At 35.0% G+C, this 22,333-nt stretch overlaps 1 protein-coding gene, 1 long non-coding RNA gene and 1 pseudogene across 2 annotated transcripts; 1 reads left to right on the top strand and 2 right to left on the bottom strand.

Moving 5' to 3' along the window:
• Positions 1-1,721: 1,721 nt before the first annotated feature.
• LOC120136597 (cation/H(+) antiporter 4-like) lies at positions 1,722-3,780 on the bottom strand. The gene is made up of 2 exons (XM_039152576.1): positions 2,920-3,780; positions 1,722-2,822 (listed from the first exon to the last, which is right to left on the bottom strand). The coding sequence occupies exons 1-2, from the start codon at positions 3,778-3,780 to the stop codon at positions 1,722-1,724; spliced, it is 1,962 nt and encodes a 653-aa protein (XP_039008507.1).
• A 7,366-nt stretch (positions 3,781-11,146) lies between these two features.
• LOC120136639 lies at positions 11,147-11,969 on the top strand. Its single transcript, XR_005517360.1, has 3 exons — positions 11,147-11,212; positions 11,580-11,746; positions 11,888-11,969. It is a non-coding gene; the product is annotated as an uncharacterized LOC120136639 (long non-coding RNA).
• Positions 11,970-18,952: 6,983 nt separating this feature from the next.
• LOC120136596 lies at positions 18,953-22,125 on the bottom strand (annotated as a pseudogene).
• Positions 22,126-22,333: the final 208 nt, after the last annotated feature.

Here is a 22,333-nt window from a genome sequence, read left to right as displayed (position 1 = left end):
CACCGCACCCAACGGCGGCGACACTTTTGGAAATACTCGATCTTAAAGCGTTGAATCAAGACATGGTACGATCCCAGCACGAGTAAACCGGATAATACGACTAAAACAAGAGTATACTGAAGATAATACGCAACTCCAAGACCCAAATGCCCTAATTGTTCCACGACACCAAGACTCTGGAGGGCACTCACATTGAACAAGATGAATAACACTAATATGTGGGAACGCTGAAGTAATCACCCTCCAATGAGGCCTTCCACGGCGGTTTCGTAACTTAAACCGACATGCTGATAACCAATGTTCTTTTGTATGTAAAACCAAACTGCACTACAAATTCCTATTACACAACTAGTAGCTGGTTTCTCCAATATCTCATAAATTAATGGCTTCCCCATGTCTACAAATCTCCTCCAATTTCCCTATCATTTGCACTTTATTCAATCAAAGCATCAAAACCCAGAATTTCAATCCACATAAAATTTCAAGAGCCCAGCATAAAATTCATCAAAAAGATCCTTCTTCAACCCAGATCATTCACAAAACGAAAAAAACCAGATCTAAAATATCCAGTACTTCCCAAATCCTAATCGCTTAAACGCAGAAAAAAATAAAAAGGATATGGGTTGTTCCAGAGTCGATCAATAGACTTGTTCAAGCAAGAAAAACATGGGAAAAACGAAGAGGGAGATGGGTGATCTTACTTTCTCAGCTCTTTTTGTTAATCGATTCAGGTTCTTCGGCAGCCTTTCTAAATACTGCTGCTGCTTATTTACTTTACCAATAGGAGATGAGAGAACGATTCCCTGAGTTTCTTCTCTGACCTGACGTTAAGTGCTCTCTTTAATTTCCACACCACGAACATTGGCGCCATTCCTCGCATGGCGAATACCTCCGACACCATATAAAACGCCTTAACGAGTGGCGATACCGGTTTCGAAAGATCCAAGCAACAAGGATCGTAACCCAATGACACTTTACCCACACTGTCGAACGCAAACATCCGAAACACGTCCTGCAAATCAATAGCTTCATCAGTTTCCGCTGCCGATTCAAACAACGGAGCCAGCCAGTCGTCGACTTCTTCTTGGAGCATTTTCACCACGCCGTCTCTCAAAGATTTTAGTGCTAAACTTGTGGCTCGCCCCTCCCCCCTTTGAATGACAAATCCCAGGAGAATTTAAAGGAGAAGAAGGAGATCTTTGCATCTGTTTAATGTCAAGAGGAAGTGGCGTTGTTGGTAGTTGAGGTTATGGACGGTTGTGGTAGTGGAATGGTGGAGAGTTCGTTGGAAATGGGGTTGAACATGTGTCCTACAAAATTAAAATAATAATAATAAATAAATAAATGTTTTAAAACCATATAATATATAGTTTAAAAAATATTTTTTAAAATTATATATTATACGTATTTTCAAAAACCGTTTGCAAACTATAATATATATATGTATAAAATAAAAAAATATGGACGAAAATGAGTGTCTGAATAAATTTTCAATATATTTGAATTTGACATAATTTAATATACATAATTTTGTTGTTTCCCAATTAGAACAGATGCCCTGCTACTTATATCTATGGATGACGGGAAATTCACTCAATTCCGATAAACACGTCGTTTGTACTGAAACCATCTCGTGGAGTCTACCAACGATATCAACTCATAGTCATTCACAATTGATCGAACGATTCCCAGACAGCTTCACCCCTAGATGCAACATTAGTTTAGTTTACATAATTCTGTTGTTGCACAACTAGTACAGATATCCTACAATTGAAATCTGGGGATGCAAGAAGGTCTCCGATGACCCCAAGTTCAGGAAACTCGCTCCAGTCCGATAAGCCCTTTGTTTCGACCGAATCCACCCCGTAGCGTCTACCTACAATGATCAAGTCATAGTCACCCGCAATCGATTGAACGATCCTCGATGCTTGTTGTCCATCTTTCGAAACTCTTGTTATATACTTTAAACCGCAACCATGACTATTGTCATTTTGCTTGATATCTTTCAATGTCTCAGCATCCAACATCCTGTCCCAGTCTATGGCATTCCTGTAGTTTTCATCAGCAATGAGATGGATCACGGTCAGCTTAACTCTAGGGTCACAAGCAATTCGTTTGGCTAATGTTAAAGCCTCCCGGTCGTCTTTACCGCCTAAAAAGATCATTCCAACATTGTAGGTTGAGGCCGACGACGTCAACAATTTCCTCCTCCGGTCGATGAGGATCCCTACTGAGCAAGGGGCTCGGTCTAGGACGTTGCAATTCATGTTCCTTATCGAATTGTTTTCATCTTCAATAGATCCGTCAATAGACCATTTTCTATGAAATGGAACAAGTATGAAGGATGCTTGCTTGTCAAGGGCTAGAGTGCAGACATCCTCATGCATCAGTTCACTCGGAGAGATTGCTGTGAATGCATTCACTGTGACTGTTTCACAATTGTTCCTCTCATATTGATTGAAAGCACAAATGTGGTGGAAGGAACCGGCAACTTGATTTCTGTGCTTTTGGTGAGCGATGAAGACCGGAGAGTCTCGACCGACTAGTTCAATCAGGTGCAGGGCGTAAACAATGTTAGGACTCTCTTTCGTAGGGCATGTGATATCAAGCACATCGACCAAGGCCGAGACATGTTCAGGTCTATGAACACATGCAACAACGCGTAGCTCAGAATCGGGTTTTAAGTGCATTATGTTTCTTTGCTGATAACTTGCATATCTTCTTGAAACAGGATCGTAAAGGTACTTCACCAGGATTGGGATTATAGTTGCATTTACTAGAACGGAAAGTGCCAACACACTAAAAGTTGCATCCGACAAAACCTGGGGGAAGCAATGAAAAGAAGATTAGTGTTTCGTTAATAGAAACATAGTATAGAGACACGTGGATTCAACTGAGATCGATGTTGATTCTGATTACCTCACTGTCTTTGAAAGTGGAGAAATATGAGAGCTCCACGATACCTTTGCTGCTCATAATGAGAGAAAGTGCCAAGGAGTCCCTCAATGGAATCCTGCTCCAATACGAAGCCACGAAACATGATGTAACTTTGGCAAGGAATGTGGCAATAACAAAAATGGATGTATGTTTGACTGCAGACGGATCAGCCAACATCTTCTTTGGATTAACTCTCATTGTAGATCTGGTTACATAGATTACTAGAAAGATACCATTGGGTATACCGTCAAACTTTTCTACCAGGGCAGATCCTAGTGGCGGTCCATCGGGGACAACTAAACCAACGAGAAACGGCCCGAGTAAAGGACTACGATCGAGCCAATTGGTTAACATACCAGATGCTAAAGCTAACATCATGATGATCACAACGTACACTTCCTTAATCGGCCTGCCTTCGGGTGTTGTTCTAATTACCCAAAACATCCAAGGACGAACCACATAAAAAAGAAGAAAAAAATAAAAAATCGTTGCTCCTGCACGCCCCACAGCCGATGATGGTGACACAGCCCAGTGTCGTGCCAAAAAATAGCATTTATATAGTAATAAGGTTCTCAAGTCACTCACGGCCGCCGCTGATAAGGCCAGTCGTCCCAGCTCTGAATTTAGGATCTTGAGCTCGCCGAGCAGCCATGCGACGACTGAAAAATATGTCACGGATTCAGTGATTGTCTCAACTACACGTTCCATTGTTATATATTCACTTTGATTAGGCAATCCGTAGGCATCATGAACAATTATACTAACAACAAGAGGACATAAAAGGGAAACAACGCCAATCACTAGGGCTCTCCTTGTTGTAGTGAGTGCCAACCTCACGTCCATTTTCACTCCCATCAGAAACAAAATATGGCGAAACCAAGCCCTGCTGTAGTATCAATGACTTCTAATACTAATTTATTTGAATAAATATGTCTCGGAATCTTTCTACTTCCCCCAGCACTGCAGGCCCCATGATCATGCCAGCCTAGTCAGCAAAAGTTGAACGGAAGATATTAGTCACAAATCAAGGTAGGCTCTCGTTTGCTTTCCATGCAGGGAAAACCAAGATATATATATATAGAGAGAGGGAGAGAGAGAGAAACAAGGGTGTAAGAAATTAATTAACATACAAACATTTGTGAGGCAAACATGGTGATTCCAAGAGGCTTGAGGATGGCATAAATGAGATGGGTGACCACGAATGCCAAGAGCACCTGTAACTCAAAAAGCGGTAATGAATACGTGAGAATCGCCGAAGGAGAAGCCAAGTTTTCCCAGATGCCGACAGAATTGACCTTGGGCGGCAAACGCAAGCAAACATCGAATGTCTCGTTCCTATAGGGAAGAGGTGGTGCTTCAGCCATGACGATCTTAATGAAGGGAACGTATGAGAATTGGATGTAATGTTATCATCAGGCTTCAAATACCAAGTTAAAAACACTTTTCTTCGTTTTGTTGTTAATGTTAACGATTTCCGGTTGTTTTAACAAGATTTTGGGCCAACTTGTTCTTCGATATATTTACTATGTATATACAGTTTTGGGTTGGCTTTCCTCTTAGTCGGACTAAACCTTTGAAAATTAGAAGTCATATTTACCGAAATAGATCGACAGTTAGGGTTATTTACTATGTATATACAGTTAGGGTTGTCTAAAACAGAAAGATTTGACATTCAATAACCAACATAATCCACTTATTCCAATCAACAATTTCCAGAAAATGCAATCATTAGGAATAATTTTGATTGAAAATATGGGTCCGTTTGGTTATAAAAAATATTTCTATTTTCATTTTATGATTTTGTTTTTAGAAAATAATTTTTGTCGTAACCGGTTTTCGTCGAGGCACGAAATTTTACTTGGCGGAAAAAATAATGTGAATAAATGAATGTTTTTTATTTAAAAAAATACTTTGGGAGTCGCCATCAATCTTTTTGGGTTAGGTAGGTCGAATATCTAAAAATCATCTTTTAAAATAGTTTTTAGGAAAACATTAGTTAAAAGATAAACTGGTATGTGTTTAACTAAAAATTCATTCTTTTTAGAAATAAAAAGGGATTCGTGGTCGGTTACGTTTGGGGAAGGATTAGCACCCCACAACGCCCAAAATTAGTACATGTTGATTATAAATTGTCTCTAATAGTAGAATTTAAGAATTCGAATATGAATTTAATTTATAATCGTGTTATTTCAAATTTGATATGATATTTCTAAGGAAAAAATATTAAATATATATACATATATTTAGGGTTTTGTAAATAGGATATTTATTTATTTAAAAATATCAAAAAAGGACATCTAGTTGCTTTAAGACTGTCTTTTCTTTAATATTAATAAATAAATAATTATTAATAATAAAATAATAATTTTCCTAAAAAATAATAAAACTAAGTAAATATATATATACATTTATAAGTATGATATTTATTTATTTTTAAAATACTAGAATAGGACATCTAGTTGCCTTAAGACTGTCATTTCTTAATATTTGAAAAAAGATAAATAAATATTAAAAATAATAATTTTCCTAAGAAAATAATTTAAATAAAACATGTATTTTCTGGTTTTTATAAGTAGGATATTTATTTTTAAAATACCAGAATAGGACATCTAGTTATATTAAGACTGTCCTTTTATTTGATATTAAAAATAAGTATTGAAAATGTAATAATTTTTCCTTAAAAAATAATATTTAAATTAAATATATATTTATACGTTAAAATAATATTTAAAGTATTGATTTAAACATAATAAAATTAAAAGGATAATAATATAAATTAAATTAAAATGTAATTAAACATATGATTAAATAAAACAATGACAAAATAAAGAAAACTAAAATTATAGGATTAAAATATAAAATATAAAGATTAAAAATTAAAAAATTCTAATTCGAATTATTTAAAAGACATGCATTAGAATGATAATTTAACCTTAATTCATAATTCGAGATTAAAATAATAATTACTAAACTGTAAGGGACTAAATTCGGTATTTACCCTAAATATATATATGAACTGATAATGATTAAATTATAAAGAAAATAAAATTAAAAGACAAAATTTAAAACCCGTATTTAAATTCACGGTGGCCGGAATTCGTAAAAATAACCCCAAATTTCTCTTTTTTAACCCTAAGGTTAACTATAGCCTCCTTTCGACCTAAAACTCTCTAGATTTCCCTAGATCTAAAATAAATCGAAGGTTTTACCTTTGGTTTTATAATGATTCTGGTGGTTCCACGGCGGTTTAGAGGTTTCTACGAGGGTAAGATGCTCATTTTCCTCTTCTTTCTGGTTGCTGGTGGTTGTTTCCCTTATTTTTCTTGCTGTCGTTTTTTCTTTTCTGTGGTTGCTCTCGGTTTTACTTTTTCTCGTTGCTGTCTCCCCCCTGTTCTTTTCTTTGCAGATGGTCGATGGCCTTTATAGGTCTCATCAATGTCCTCTTCAGACTAGTTAAAAGATGGAAGCCTTAGTGAGTTACCAAAGTGTTGAAAACATTTTGATATTTCGATATAACAAATTAAGATAAATGAATTTTAAGATTTTTCCAAAAAGAGTTTCTAAGTATATTCGATATAATTATTTGAATATCAAAATATTACTCCAAAATCAAAATATTACTCCAAATCTTTTAAAAGTCATTTTTTAATCCTCACTCAAGTGTAAAATTAAGTTTTAGTCTTAAAATAATTTCAAAACAATTTTACAAAATATTTCGAACCATTTCAAAGCCAAAAATTCCAGATTGCTCAGAGGGTATCGATTCCCCCCAAGGGGTACCGATTCCCCCCTAAAGGATTTGGCTCCGAGAATTCCAGTATGCTCGGAGGGAACCGATTCCCCCTATTCAACGGTCAAAATATTTGAATTTTATACTTAGGGAACCGATTCCCCATTAGGGGTACCGATTCCCCCCACGCTCCAAGCTGTTGTATTAATGGTTTTCACACTTAAACGACTCCATTGACTCCACTAATCATCCCCAACGTTCAGAATCAATTGAGGGAGTATTTAAACAAGTTTTGAAGCCTTTGATCAAGAAGAAATCATAGAGAAACAAGAGAGAAAGCATCAAACACCAAGTTTGTGCAAATCAAGCTAATTTTCCTTTCAATATTCATTTTGCTTTCAAGAACACCATTTGTGCTCATTTGTAATTATTTTTTAGTGTTCTTTTCTTGTTCTAGAATTGTGCAAACATCTTACCTTGTGAGGTTTTCCTTGTAAGTTTGCAAATTTGTGTATTTCTCTTTGAAAAAGAGTGTGCTCAAGAATTTGGGGTATAATTCTTGAGGGAGTTGTAAGGTTACTCTTTGTCCTCAAAAAGAAAGAACAAATTAGTGAATTTGTTGTAAAATCCTTAGTGTGGATAGCTAAGGTAGTGGACGTAGACTTTGGTTGAGAAAGTTGAACCACTCTAAATCGCTGTGCAAATTTCTTTCAATTTTCTGCAAAAGCTTCCACCAAAATTTTAATTGCCAATTCACCCCCTCTTGGCCATATTCGTCAATCGATTAACTCAACAATTGGCATCAGAGCCTAACTCATTTGAAGGTTTAATCGCCTCTTGAGTCGATTCGGGAAGAGTTATATCGATAATCAAAGTCATCAATGGCCTCTACTTCAAACTTCGACTCCGGTCTCGATTCGATGCCCGTCAACAAGCCTCCTTTCTTCAATGGGGCTAATTATGCCTATTGGAAAAATAGGATGATGTACTTCATTCAAGCAAGTGACATGGGAGCATGGAATGTCGTAGAAGAAGGATACTTCAAGCCTCTCACTCATCCAAGATTATGGAGTGAAGGAGAGACAAAAATGTTCCAGCTCAACTCCAAAGCCATCCATATCATATTTTGTGCTCTTGGACCAGATGAATACGGAAGAGTTTCATCTTGTACAACCGCCAAAGAAATATGGGACAAACTTCAAGTCACTCATGAAGGTACCAATGAGGTAAAGAAATCTAAAATTAGTATTCTAACGCATAGCTATGAAAATTTCAGGATGAAACCAAATGAAGATATCAAAGCTATGACGGATAGATTCTCAACGATTGTCAATGGTCTCAAATCATATGGAGAGATCATTTCAAATGAAAAGCTTGTGAGGAAGTTAGTCTACTCCCTCCCAAAATCGTGGCAATCAAAGAAGACGGCAATCATCGAGTCTAAGGATCTAACATCCTTAACTCTTGAAGAGCTAATCGGTTCACTCCTCACTCATGAAATGATGCTTGAAGATGAGGTGGACCTTGATAAGATTAAAGAGACAACAAAGGAGAAGGAGAAGAAGGAAAAACATTGGAGTTGCTCTCAAATCCACAAAAAGAGTGATTCGGATGAAGATGACGATGACGAGGAAATGGCATTGTTTGCCAAACGGTTCAGAAAAATGATGAGACCTTACCGAGGAAGAAAATTCAAACGAAATGAAGGCCTCAAAAATGAACCAAAAGATAAGGACCCGATCATTTCCTATGAATGCAAAAAGCCGGGGCATGTCAAATATGATTGCCCACAATTGAAGAGAAACGGTCAATCAAAAAATAAGCACAAGGCTCATGTGGCTACATGGAGCGATGAAGAAGGTTCCGATGAAGAGGAACAAGAAGTAGCAAACTTGTGCTTAATGGCATTCGGGGAAGATTCTAAGGTAACCTCTAACTCATCTGATTTTGATGATTTATCCTATAATGAGCTATTAGAGGAATATAATGGGTTGATTTCGGATTATGAGAAATTGTTTTTAAAATATATAAAAATGATGTTTCAAAATTGAAAAATGAAAATAAACTCATATCCAAAACCAATAACGATCTTAAAAGTAAAATCAAATATTTGCATATCAAACTAGAAGAGTTTGAAAAGAAAAATTTAGATTTTGCAAAATTTACTTTCAAAAGTCAATGATGATCATCAAAAGAAAATTGATGATATTAAAGCTTCTTTTGATAAAGTTGGAACAAAACGTTTTGAAAGTGGAGAAAATTCAAAATCTAACTTTGTTAGAAAACGTTTTAAAAACTACAATAATAGAGGTCCCCAAAGAACCTCTAATGGAAAAATCGTTAGAAGTATATGGGTTCCTAAGGAGCTCATTACTACTAAAGATAAAGATATCCTACACAAATGGATACCTAAGGGGACTAGGATTTTGGAAACTAATGAATATGGACCCAAAAGAATTTGGGTACCAAAAATTAGAAATTAATCTATGTTTGTAGGAAAAGGAGCATTGCTACAAGGCACGGGAAACAAATCCAAATTCATGGTACCTTGATAGTGGATGCTCAAGACACATGACCGGTGACAAAAACCGGTTCATTGAGCTTAATGCCAAAAATGGAGGAGAAGTGACATTTGGTGATGATTCAAAAGGTCACATTGAAGGTATTGGTACTATTGGTGATACCTCTTCCATACAAATTAAGAATGTTTTATATGTGAATGGATTAAAACATAATCTATTGAGTATTAGTCAATTTTGTGATAAGGGATTCAATGTCATGTTTGATATTAATGGTTGTAAAGTCATTGACATTGCATCTAATCGTATTATGCTTGTTGGTCATAGAATAGGAAAGATATACATGGTGCATTTAGATTCTATTGATATGACTAATTTGTGCCTAGTTGCTAAGGATGAACATGATAGTTGGTTATGGCATAGGAGACTAGGACATGCTAGTATGAGTGTTTTGCAACGGCTAATTCAAGGTGATTTAGTTCGAGGGTTGCCTAAGCTTAAATTTGATAATAATAAAATCTGTGATACTTGTGCTAAAGGAAAACAAAAGTGAGTTTCTTTTAAATCCATTAATGACATATCAACTAGTAGAGTATTACAATTAATCCATATAGATCTTTTTGGGTCAACTAGGACTACTAGCTTGGGTGGAAAACAATATGCATTTGTCTTGGTAGATGACTACTCTAGATATACTTGGGTTCTATTCTTAAGTACTAAAGATGAAGCATTAGAAAAATTCATCACGTTTTCAAAAGTAATCCAAAATGATAAAGGTTACTCTATAACCAGTGTTAGGAGTGATCATGGCACTGAATTTGAAAATCTTGGATTTACTGAGTTTTGTAATTCTAATGGTATTAGTCACAATTTTTCAGCACCTAGAACCACTCAACAAAATGGAGTTGTTGAGAGGAAAAATAGAACTTTAGAAGAAATGGCTAGAACCATGCTTTTTGAAAATAATTTGCCAAAATAGTTTTGGGTGGAAGCCACAAATATCGCTTGTTATGTTATAAATCGAGTAATGATTAGGCCAATTTTAAAGAAAACTCCATATGAAATTTTCAAAAATAAAAAGCCTAACATTAGCTATTTTCATCCTTTCGGATGTAAATGTTTTGTTTTAAACAACGATAAAGAGAACCTTGGCAAATTTGATGCTAAAAGTGATGAAGGAATTTTTCTGGGTTATTCCTTAAATTCTAAAGCTTATCGAGTATTTAATAAAAGAACTTTAGGGTCTGTTTGGAAAGGGGAAAACATTTTACGGAAAATGTTTTCCCTATTTTCAGGTGTTTGGTTCGCGTAAAAGTCTCAGGTCAACGTAAAACGTTTTACAGTCAATGGAAAACTTGGCTTAAACACGGTATTTCGACTTACCGTTTGGAAAAGTGTAAGTCGAAATCCAAAGCTTTCTCGCGGCCCTTGCTCCACACATAGAACACCGTAAATTCTTTCTCCCGTCCTTGCTCCACACCGGCGACTGTTTGGAATCCTTCTCATCCGCGAGGTGGACGGTCGTCTTCTCAGGTATGTCTCGTTTATTCTTCTCCCTTTTCTTTTTCCTTATAAGTCTCTCATTTATCGACTTCCCCTCATTTTTGCTTTTGAGCAAATAATGAATCTTTCAACTAAGCAGAGTGTTAATAGAGCTATGAATCCTTGGGCTCTTCATCTTCAAAAACTGGGTCTGGAGCTTAAATGTCCTCTCTGGTTTGTTCTCTCTCATTGTGCTGTGTTTTCTTTGTTTTTTTAATTTGAGGTTTTGAAGTTGATATTATTAAAAAAAATGTTATCTTGACAGTTTGAATTTTTTTAAACGACCATTGTTGATGCTGTGCGAGCATCTGTTTTGCGAGTTAGTACCATTTCTCCTTCTATCTTTATCTTCGCTTCTTAAATTTTTTGGTTTTCATTGCTTTCTTTTCATTTTTTTGTTTTTTAAATTGTTACAGTACGTGCATAGCCAGAACTGAGTTTGGCTCAGAGTGCCCTATTTGCAAAGACCAATCTGCAGATCGAGGTAATTTTCATTTAATTACTTCTATTTGTTTTTTTTGGTAAAACATTGTTGGGAGCTAAATAAGGTTAGTATCTGGGTTATCTTATTTTTAAACCCTATTATTTTTGTTTTGAACCATTTATAAGTTTTGAGTAGTTATTTTTTAAGTACTGTATCTTTGAATTGTTTGTGTTTTATCATGTTGAAAGGTGAAACTGATATATTTTTCAAGCATTGATTTCTTTTAATCGATCTTTTTCGTGTTGGAAATGGACGCATAGTATCTTACATGGAGATTATTTCGTTGATAAGATATCCTTGAATAGGCTTTTTATTTTAACAACAATGTACTCTTATTGTATATATTTATTGTTTTACCTTGTTGCAGTTCCTTTTGATCAAGTTTGCGAACATGATTGGTGCAACTGTATCCAAGTTTTGGAAGCCGGATGTCACTCATGTGATTGCTTCTACAGATGGGAATGGTGCATACACCAGGACACTTAAAAGTTCTCATGGCCATTTCAAACGGGAAGTGGATTCTTAATATAAATTGTAAGTTCAATTGTTCCTTTTTCCACTCTATATTCATAAGCATCTGTTTATTTTACTTTGTTGAATGCGTGCTGGTTGAAGTTCAAACACTAAAACAATAAGTTGTATCGTCACCACTGATATGTAAGCTTAACTTTACAGGGGTAAAGGAGTGCTTGAAAGCCATGCATCCTTTGAGTGAGGAACCTTACAGTTAGTCTCGATAACCACAGGTGTCGTGATGAAACTGGCAGACTCAGTATTGAATGATGTAAGTTATGTATGCTAGTTTTTAAAGTTGGCAACACTATTACCTTTTGCTTCGCAAGCAAAGTAACTTGTTCCTCTAGCAGGCACCAAAGCTCTTCGATTGCTTTAACTTTTATTTTGTGGGCGATTTCGTGTCTGGTTACAAGGAAGATCTTCAAAATCTGGTTTTCACCGTGGGTGGTATTGTTCTGATGAGAATGGAGGAACTAATCAAACATAATAACAGCGGTGATCAAACATCTCAAGCAAAGATGGTTGTTGTGTATAACCTGGATGCTCCCCAAGGATCCGAGTTAGGAAAAGAGGTTTTAATTATTTAGTAGAGGGTTAGTGAAGCACATGATTTAGCCTAAAAAATTAGAGGAACAAGTTACTTTCAAATGTGAACTTTAATGTGTTGTATTATTATTTATGACTTAGACAATATTTTAGCTCTAATGTGTTGTAGTATAGATTTCAGTATTTGTATTGTTGGTTTGATGTGTTTAGCACTAATTATGAATTAGACTATGTATTATTACGGTTGGATATTATTGTTGGTTTAATGTGATAAACCCTTTAATTATATATTTTGACACTATTATTATTAGTACAATGCTATGTACTATTGTTGTTTTTAATTTGATGTACTATTAATTAAACATTCTTAGGATTTATAAACTTTTATAATATATTTTTAATCAATTATTAATATTATCTAAAATACATATTTTTATAAAATATAATTATATATAAAAAATGAACCTTTAAAAATAATAAATAATAAAACATATTCAATATGTACAACTTCTTCATTAAAAACAGATTCTGAAAACAGTTTTCAGGAAAATTATCCAAACAGTGTAAAACATTTTACAATGTACCATCCAAACACTGGAAAATGTTTTCTGGAAAATGATTTACATTTCTGTAAAACATTTTCCAGATTTCATTTTCCAAAAAACTATTTTCAGTGAAACAAACAGACCCTTAGTTGTAGAAGAGTCTATACATGTTGTTTTCGATGATAATCCCCTTCCGAGGAAGGATTCTTGTGTGAATTATAATGTAGGTGTTATAAATACAAATGACGTTAGACATGACATTTGAGAACCATCATCAAAAGAAGAAACGAAAAATGAGGAAACTCATGATCCTCTTGAGAATCCAACCATTGAAGAAAGGGAAGTATCTTATCCAAGAGAGTACAACTATGTCAAGGATGGTGAAATTATAGGTGATCCATCCAAAGGGGTAACAACTCAATCTTCGCTTAGAAATATTTGTAATTATGTTGCATTTATTTCATGCATAGAGCCTAAGAATATTAAAGAAGCATTAAAAGATGAACATTGGATTATGGCTATGCAAGAAGAATTAAATCAATTTGAGAGAAGTAAAGTATGGACATTAGTTGAAAGGCCTAGTAATAAATCTACTGTAGGTACTAGATGGGTATTTAGGAATAAGCTTGATGAGAGTGGTAATATAGTGAGAAACAAGGCTAGACTTGTTGCTCAAGGGTATACTCAAGAAGAGGGCATAGACTATGATGAAACATATGCTCCCGTAGCTAGGATGGAAGCAATTAGAATATTACTAGCATTTGCATGTTTTCATGAATTTAAATTATATCAAATGGATGTTAAAAGTGCATTCTTAAATGGTTTTATAAAAGAAGAAGTGTATGTGGAACAACCTCCAGGTTTTGAAGATTCAAAATTTTTCGGATCATGTTCTTAAATTGACAAAAGCACTTTATGGTTTAAAACAAGCTCCAAGAGCTTGGTATGAAAGATTGTAAAAAATTTTTAATTGAAAAAGGTTTTTCAAAAGGGAAGGTTGACACTACATTGTTTTTAAAGCATAAAGGTAAAGATTTATTAGTAGTTCAAATTTATGTTGATGATATAATATTTGGTTCTACTACTGATGTTCTTTGCCAAGAATTTTCCAAGCTAATGCAAAGTGAATTCGAAATGAGCATGATGAGGGAGCTCTCATTTTTCTTGGGACTCCAAATCAAGCAAAGAAAAGATGGCATCTTCATCAATCAAGCTAAGTACATCAAAGATATGCTCAAGAAGTTTGGACTAGAAAATGGCAAACCTCATGACACTCCAATGAGCTCTTCAACAAAGCTTGACTTAGATGAAGGAGGTAAATGTGTAGATGTTAAATTATATAGGTCAATGATTGGATCTCTACTTTATCTAACTGCAAGTATACCGGACATTATGTTTAGTGTTTGCTTCTGTGCTAGATTTCAATCATGCCCTAAGAAATCACATTTACTAGTTGTTAAGAGAATCTTTAGATACCTTAAGGACACTCCTAGTTTAAGACTTTGGTATCCTAGAGACTCTAGCTTTAGCTTGCATGCTTTTTCTGATGCGGATTATGGAGGATGCAAATTAGATAGGAAAATCACCTCCGATACTTGTCAATTCCTTGGAAATATGCTGATTTCTTGGTTTTCAAAGAAACAAAATTGTGTTGCATTATCTACCACTGAAGCCGAATACATTTCAGCTGGTAGTTGTTGTGCACAAGTTTTATGGATGAAACAACAACTTTTTGATTATGGAATTGAAGTTGGTACCATTCCTATCAAGTGTGAAAATACTAGTGCTATTTATCTCACTAAAAATCTCATCCAACACTCTAGAACTAAGCACATTAAAATAAGACATCACTTCATTAGAGACCATATCACTAAGGAAGATGTAGTTCTAGAATTTGTTGATACTTTGCACCAATTAGCGGATATCTTTACAAAACCTTTAGACAAGGAAAGATTTTGGACACTTAGGAGCGAATTAGGTTTAACCAACCTATCTTCACTTAGTGTTTAAAATAATTTTAGCACTTTTAAGACTAAATGAAAAATGCTAATTTTTAATTGCATTCATTGCTATTAGTTAGGGGAGTTTATGATTCTTGATGAAAAATTAATTTTATGTTCAAATATCGTTTAAAGAATAACTTGATTATTTGAACATGATTAATTTTCAATATATGAGTTGTCAATACCACTAGAGAAAATTAATTTAGCATTTTATGTGTTTAAAATCAGATTTTAGCATTTTGGTGCATAGGTAATCGATACCCCCATGAGGGAACCGATTCCCCCTGTAGGGGAATCGATACCCCCATGGGGTTCTGGTTTTAACACGGGAAGAACCCAATATTTGCTCAAACCCTCTCTTCTTTCTTAAACATCGTTCATCCTCTCTTTCTCTCTCAATCTCCATTTTTGCCAAAATCATCAAATACAAGTCGGAATTAGATCTTTCTTCAACTTCTAATCCTTGCAAACAACATCACATTCTCATAAATCCAAATTTTCAAGATAATATTTCAAAATCCTCTATTTCATTGATTTTTGAACTTAGGACTAGTTTTGATTAGTTCTAAGATGAACATTACATCGGGTATTGGTTATATGATGATTTTACAACCAATTTCGTCAAAAACACTCAATTTTTCAAAATTATCTTTTAATTTTTAAAAAATTAAAAAATGTTGTTTTAATTGATGTTTTTGATTCAATTATGTTGTTTTCATAAAAACTATACGTATTATGATTTTCAAACATTATTTTCCAAATAGTTTTTCAAAACATTGCCCTTTAGTATTCGGTTTAGAGAAACTTGAAATATTGAAGACTCATTTGAGTTTTGGGTTTGATTATAATGCATACATGTGTTTAAATTTGCAGGTTACATATTCTATTTCGATTCTTAAACCATGTCAAATCCTAAACGACCTAGGACATTGTCTAGTCGCTCAAGTCAAATCCGACCTCTTATTCCTCCACCCAATCCAAATAACCAAAATATGACCATTTTGAACTCTTGTTTCACGTACCTAGTCGTAGACAAGATCTATACCATATGTACCATACTTGTTTTGAGTCATACAAAATCCGGGAAGAACGTATCCCTTCGATTCAAGCTATAGAAGATATGGACTTCCAATATCTTCCTACTCTTAAATCCTAGAAGTTTGATAAACTCTTTAAACTCAAACCTTTGATTTATCATCAATTAGTCAGCATTTTTCTATTCCAATGTGGCATATGTCCAAAACGAGCGCCGATATGAAATTATAGGAATTCGATCCTTTCTTTTAGGATAATTCATTTTTAGTGAGAGTACCCTAAGAACTCATCGTGATAAATTCCTTCATTATTTGATCTCTTGGTAGTTTAGACCATCCGGAGGTAGGTACTCCTCCCTTAGGAACATAGATATATGGTGGATATATTGTATCCAACATAAAAAGAAGATTAATCTGCCACATATCATCTTTAGTGAGTTTCCATAAACATTGTTCATTCCAAGAATATAGAAACCTTGGTTTATGGTTGTCTCCTTAGTAATTTGTTTATCAAACTCGGTCTTTGGGTCAATGGGTTTATCGTCCCGAACTCAGAACTTTTAATTATGAAACATTTTGATGTTCATGGATTGTTTTATTTTGGGTGTTTGAATTTGTTGGATAATTGGATATTTGAACTTACATGCTTATATATTTGGTTTGATTTTCACTTTCATTTTGAGCTTAATGTTTATTTTTGCTTCATTTATAGTTGCATTATGACCAATTTTTGTCATTTCACATTGTTTATGAATATTGAATTATAGAACTAATGGCTAATCTTTCTCTTGATTATGATATTAGCAGCTTACGCTATATTTAGTTATCAATTGGCTAAATGATTTCAAAAACCTTGTTTAAAATCTTTTACGAGTCTTTTTGATTTAACAAAAAGGGGGAGAAAAGTGTTAAATGTTTTTAAAGGGGAGAAGTGTTAGAGTAAGGGGGAGTAATTTCAAAACTTGATTTCAAAATCTTAAAATTACTAAAATGTTTTGTTATATCAAAAAGGGGGAGATTGTTGAAAACATTTTGATATTTCGATATAACAAATTAAGATAAATGAATTTTAAGATTTTTCAAAAAGAGTTTTTAAGTATATTCGATATAATTATTCGAATATCAAAATATTACTCCAAATCTTTTAAAAGTCATTTTTAATCCTTACTCAAGTGTAAAATTAAGTTTTAGTCTTAAAATAATTTCAAAACAATTTTACAAAATATTTCGAACCATTTCAAAGCCAAAAATTCTAGATTGCTCAGAGGGTATCGATTCCCCCCTAAAGGATTTGGCTCCAAGAATTCCAGTATGCTCAGAGGGAACCGATTCCCCCCTGTTCAACGGTCAAAATATTTGAATTTTATACTTAGGGAACCGATTCCCCCATGCTCTAAGTTGTTGTATTAATGGTTTTCACACTTAAACGGCTCCATTGACTCCACGAATCATCCCCAACGTTCAGAATCAATTGAGAGAGTATTTAAACAAGTTCTGAAGCCTTTGATCAAGAAGAAATCATAGAGAAACAAGAGAGAAAGCATCAAACACCAAGTTTGTGCAAATCAAGCCAATTTTCCTTTCAATATTCATTTTGCTTTCAAGAACACCATTTGTGTTCATTTGTAATTATTTTTTAGTGTTCTTTTCTTATTCTAGAATTGTGAAAACATCTTACCTTGTGAGGTTTTCCTTGTAAGTTTGCAAATTTGTGTATTTCTCTTTGAAAAAGAGTGTGCTCAAGAATTTGGGGTATAATTCTTGAGGGAGTTGTAAGGTTACTCTTTGTCCTCAAAAGAAAGAACAAATTAGTGAATTTGTTGGAAAATCCTTAGTGTGGATAGCTAAGGTAGTGGACGTAGACTTTGGTTGAGAAAGTCGAACCACTCTAAATCGCTGTGCAAATTTCTTTCAATTTTCTGCAAAAGCTTCCACCAAAATTTTAATTGCCAATTCACCCCCCTCTTGGCCATATTCGTCAATCGATTAACTCAACACAAAGCTATGCTAGTGACTCACCGTAGAGGCGACGTGTGCGGCTGTCATCGTGGCAACAGAGCTTCTGGAGACTTCCAAGAGGTGTCGTGGCATTGGAGTGTCGGCAGTAGGCGTTGGACCACCTGGCAGAGACGTAGCGGCTGGAAGCTTGGAGGCAGTGACGTGGACCTAGGGTTTCATCTGGTGCATCTGGGGACCGTTGGATCTAATTAGATCCAACGGTTGATAGAAACGGCGGCTGCTGGAATGAGGCATAAACCTAATCTGGTTTAGGGTTTCCTTTAGACTTCTGGATCTGGGCCACCATGTTTGGGTCGCTGTTGGGCCTGATGTAACCGGGTTAGGCTTGTAATGTATTTGGGCCTGTAATATTTATTTAATAATAATAATAATAATAATAATAATAATAATAATAATAATAATAATAAAATAAAAAAAATAAAAAATGAAAATGAAAAAAACTAGTGTCTTCAATTTTCATTTTCAATTTTTTGAAAATTAGAAAACATGTTTGGTTAATATAAATGAAAACTTGAATCCAAAAATAAAACAATAAAAATATATTTGGTGTTTAATTTTTTTAAAATAGAAATAAACAAATAGTTGTTCAATAATTAAATTAAACTATAATTACTAAAAAAATCATTACATGTATTTACAATGAGACAATTCACGATATTGTTGTGACAGTACTCGAGGGATGATGTTGTGGTAGATTGCCTTAATTGATTATTTTAGAAAGTTCATGATACAGTAGGCTAGCGAACTTGGCATCAGAAGGACTGATCTCTTCTCACTTTTGTATAACTGCATATTTCTTGTGCGCTTTTGTTATATTTTGGTGACACGTGTTTTTACTATTGTCTTCACGCATCTGTATTACTGATATTTTATTTTCTGATGTTGATATCTCTATATATTTACTGCATGGACTTTCTGTTGGTTATTTCAGTATTTTACCGTTACATGAATTTTATTTATTGAAATAGTATTGGAATGCAGTTTAAATATTAAAAGAACTTTTGAATATGACATGTGACCATCTAGATTAGGTCATAACTCCCGGGGTCTATAAGGTTACACTACTTTACTTCTCATTTATTTTGTGAGATAGGAATATTTTATTTGATATTTACTGGTTGATGGCGTTGAGAGCTTCACATTTGCTAAACTATTGCCATTGTTTAGGAACACGAGATAACTAGATTTTCTTGGTTTTTTTAGCTCTTCTCCTTGTATACTCCAGTCTAGTTTGCCATCAGGGGAACTCCAATCCGAAAGGCTGGGAGGCATTGCGCCCACTGGGGATGCTGGTGTAGAATACCATGAATGACGATTGATAGTAGGGTGCTCAATAACGCTTGTGGTCCTTTTTGAACTTGAAATTGGTGTTGTAGTTGTTCCCGATGGTTCAACCCCAAATGTTGGGGTCCGGGGATGTCATTACAGGAGAGGATGTTAGGTTCTTTGGGAAGCTAGAGCGGAGCTGGTGATTAATATTTGGACGCATTTGAGCTCCAGTCGGTGATTGCAGTTGAGAAGTAGCCTCGAGTGAAATTCTTTGCAACGAGGATTTAGTAGTAGTATCAAGAGATCCGAAAATATCTTCAAGGTTAGTCGGCTTTGCCCCTTCATACTTGTTTAATCCCCCGGATGACGGATTAGTCCAACTGGTTGGGGAGGAAAGACCAGTTATCTCATCAATCAGTTGTTGTTGCTGGAGACGCTAATGACTTTCCAAACTGAGCGTTTCGGTGTTTAAAATCATACTCCGAGCACTTCGTGCAGCTTTCAATATTATTAGGAAGTTGCAAGGTAGGAGGATTGATGCTAGACTAGTTTGGTGATGAGTGTTTTAAATAATTAATCTTTGCTCGTTATTTCTTCGATTTTGTGGAATCATTGTTGTTGAATTGGTCGTTTTATACTTGTTTCTGTACATGTCCTTGCTTTTCAGAATTTGTGACAAAACGGGTGAATTCTACATTTTTTTTCTTATTTGGTCACGGCTGGAGACATGAGCATGACGTGGTGTTACGTGGCAGTTTCTAGAAAACTTTCTCCGCACGCCTTCTGGAAGATGGACGAGCTGAGTTTCATTAGGAGACTAGTTTAAGTTTGAATTTAAATTTGAAAAATAATTATCTTAGGATTATTTTATTTTATTTTCTTGTTTATCCTTAGGCTTTGAGAGGCTATAAATACCCACTTGGGGTAAGCCTAAACTCATCATTCGGATTACAATCTTCTTTTCTCTCTAGTTTTTATAAAAGCTTTCTCTTTTTACTTTTCAAGTTCTTTCCATTTTTCTTTTATTTTCCAAGTTTTGTTTTCAAATGCTAAGTATGACTTTTGTCATGCTTAGCTAAACTTTTCATAATCCGAGAGCTGTCGCGATGACTCAATTCCATCAGGAGAATTGAAACAAACCCTTAATATCTTCGGAATATCTCTCTCAATGTGCTTATTTTTAAAAATCAAAACAGTTTTCAAAATCAAATATTGACTTTGGTCAAGAAGTTGTTGCGATTAAACGTGTGTGAGGAAAATTCGGCTTATAGAAATCAATTCGACTTCCTGGGAACACACTTGGCGATATAGTTTCGCCAAGAGGGATTTGAGATCAGAATTGACGGTTATTGAAGCATTCAATCCGAGTCGGTCGCCATGAACTTAAACGGAAATTGATCTACAACAATTGATGTTGTTAGAATCAATTACTGAAGCCGGAATCAAATATTGTCTTGGGTATTCGGTATACAAGATAGAGTCACGGGGATTGCCCTCGTAGACAAAGTAACCGACGTGAATCCCGAAGAAAAAATCTTATTCGATGATCAGAAGGAAATTGAGTCAAAGCAAGGCTTGAGGCTAGTTTTACCGTATTTATTCTCAATCATTATCCTCTTATTTTTACTTTAATCGCTTTTATTTATTTAATTATTTTTTTACTATTTAAATCTCATATTACAAACCCCTTTTACTATTCAAGCCTGGTTAGAACTATTCAAACATAAAATTGTGATTTTCTAAGTCCCTGAGAATTCGACCCTTATTTCTCTATACTACGCATTTCCTTATTAATTGAGAAAAATGAATTATTTTGACATATAAAACGACAGTTGTCAAATGGCCACAACCCTCCACCGATAGAAGAGGTTTCAGTAGGAGTCAATGGTGGTGTCGATGTTGAAGGTTTTATAATAGATGGAGAGGTGGGGAGAAAGTGGGCTCATCGATCCATGATCAAGATTAACCGCATATGATGTAGGTGAAGGCAGGGCTGAACCTGTGGAAGCATATAAGGGACGGAGCTCCTCTGGCTTGTGAGCAAAGAAACAGACCCTCCTGGTGCAATTAGTTTCATCCTTGCATAGACTTCGGTATTGCGTTGGATGAAGCCAAGATTCAAAAATACCATGTGCGCACTCACAGTTATCGTCTTTGTTGCAGGACCCCTTACGAAATTAGAGACAAGGGACGCAAATATAAAGATATTTTCTAGGATCACGTCTCCTTGCATTCTCTCCCGGGTGAACAAATGGACACTCGGTCCAGTCATGAGAGTAGGCCCTCAAGCAAGGCTGGACCTTGAAGGTGTACATCCTAAACTCATCTGTCCCGTATATCCCGTTCTTGATGTCAGGAAGAACGAGATCGTAGGGATAATCTTTCTTTTCATTTTCATCTTTCCAAACTCGTGGAGTCGAATCCGCTCGCTGCTCGAACCCTTCTATCTCAGATACTACTCGAGCCGGAAAACCCTCCTTTTCACCAATATTATCGCTTCCTTTCAACAAAGCCTCCAATATCTTCTTCCTGGAGTTGAAATCCGACTTGCAACAAGCTGGAGCAATCAAGTCACTTGGTCGGTTTCCATTAGCATCAACGGCGTTAATATCTGCGAAAGCATCAAGCAAGATTTTAACAACCTCGGGTGAATGAGAGGAACCGCCAGCAGCAGCACAATGTAGAGCCCTGGCCCCATCGGAACCATAAGCCCTGTTAACATCAACACGACCACTTTTGACAATATAGTTTACCACATCCTTGCACCCGAAGATTGAAGCTATCAAAAGGGGTGTTCTTTCTTCAAAACCCATCTTCTTTGAACCTATTCTCCTTCCATACCATAAATTTGACTCATCAATATCATAACCCCCTTCTTCAGCAGCAGATTTGAAGCCAATCAGATAGTCCGAAGCCGACAACTCGAGTAAATTTGAGAACTTTCGAGGAATCTCATTTTGTTTGTGAGACTCGTCCTCCATGATTTGAGTTGGTTTCCTCGTTGAAATATTGCACATGAAAATTTCTGTTTCGAAGAAGACGGTTTTTATAACATAAACTGAATTAGTATTTCTTAAGTCATCCAGTTGTATCATCTGTGATATTATTTTCAGGTTAATAAATGATTTTTCTAGTTAAATAACTGAAAATTATAATAACAAAATTTCGAAGAAAAAAACAGATAATATT

The sequence above is a fragment of the Hibiscus syriacus genome, unplaced genomic scaffold (genome assembly GCF_006381635.1).
Source record: "Hibiscus syriacus cultivar Baekdansim isolate YM2019G1 unplaced genomic scaffold, ASM638163v2 tig00110634_pilon, whole genome shotgun sequence".
Lineage (NCBI taxonomy): Eukaryota > Viridiplantae > Streptophyta > Magnoliopsida > Malvales > Malvaceae > Hibiscus > Hibiscus syriacus.
The sequence above is the reverse complement of the archived record's forward strand: the minus strand, read 5'-3'. Positions and strand labels throughout refer to the sequence as shown.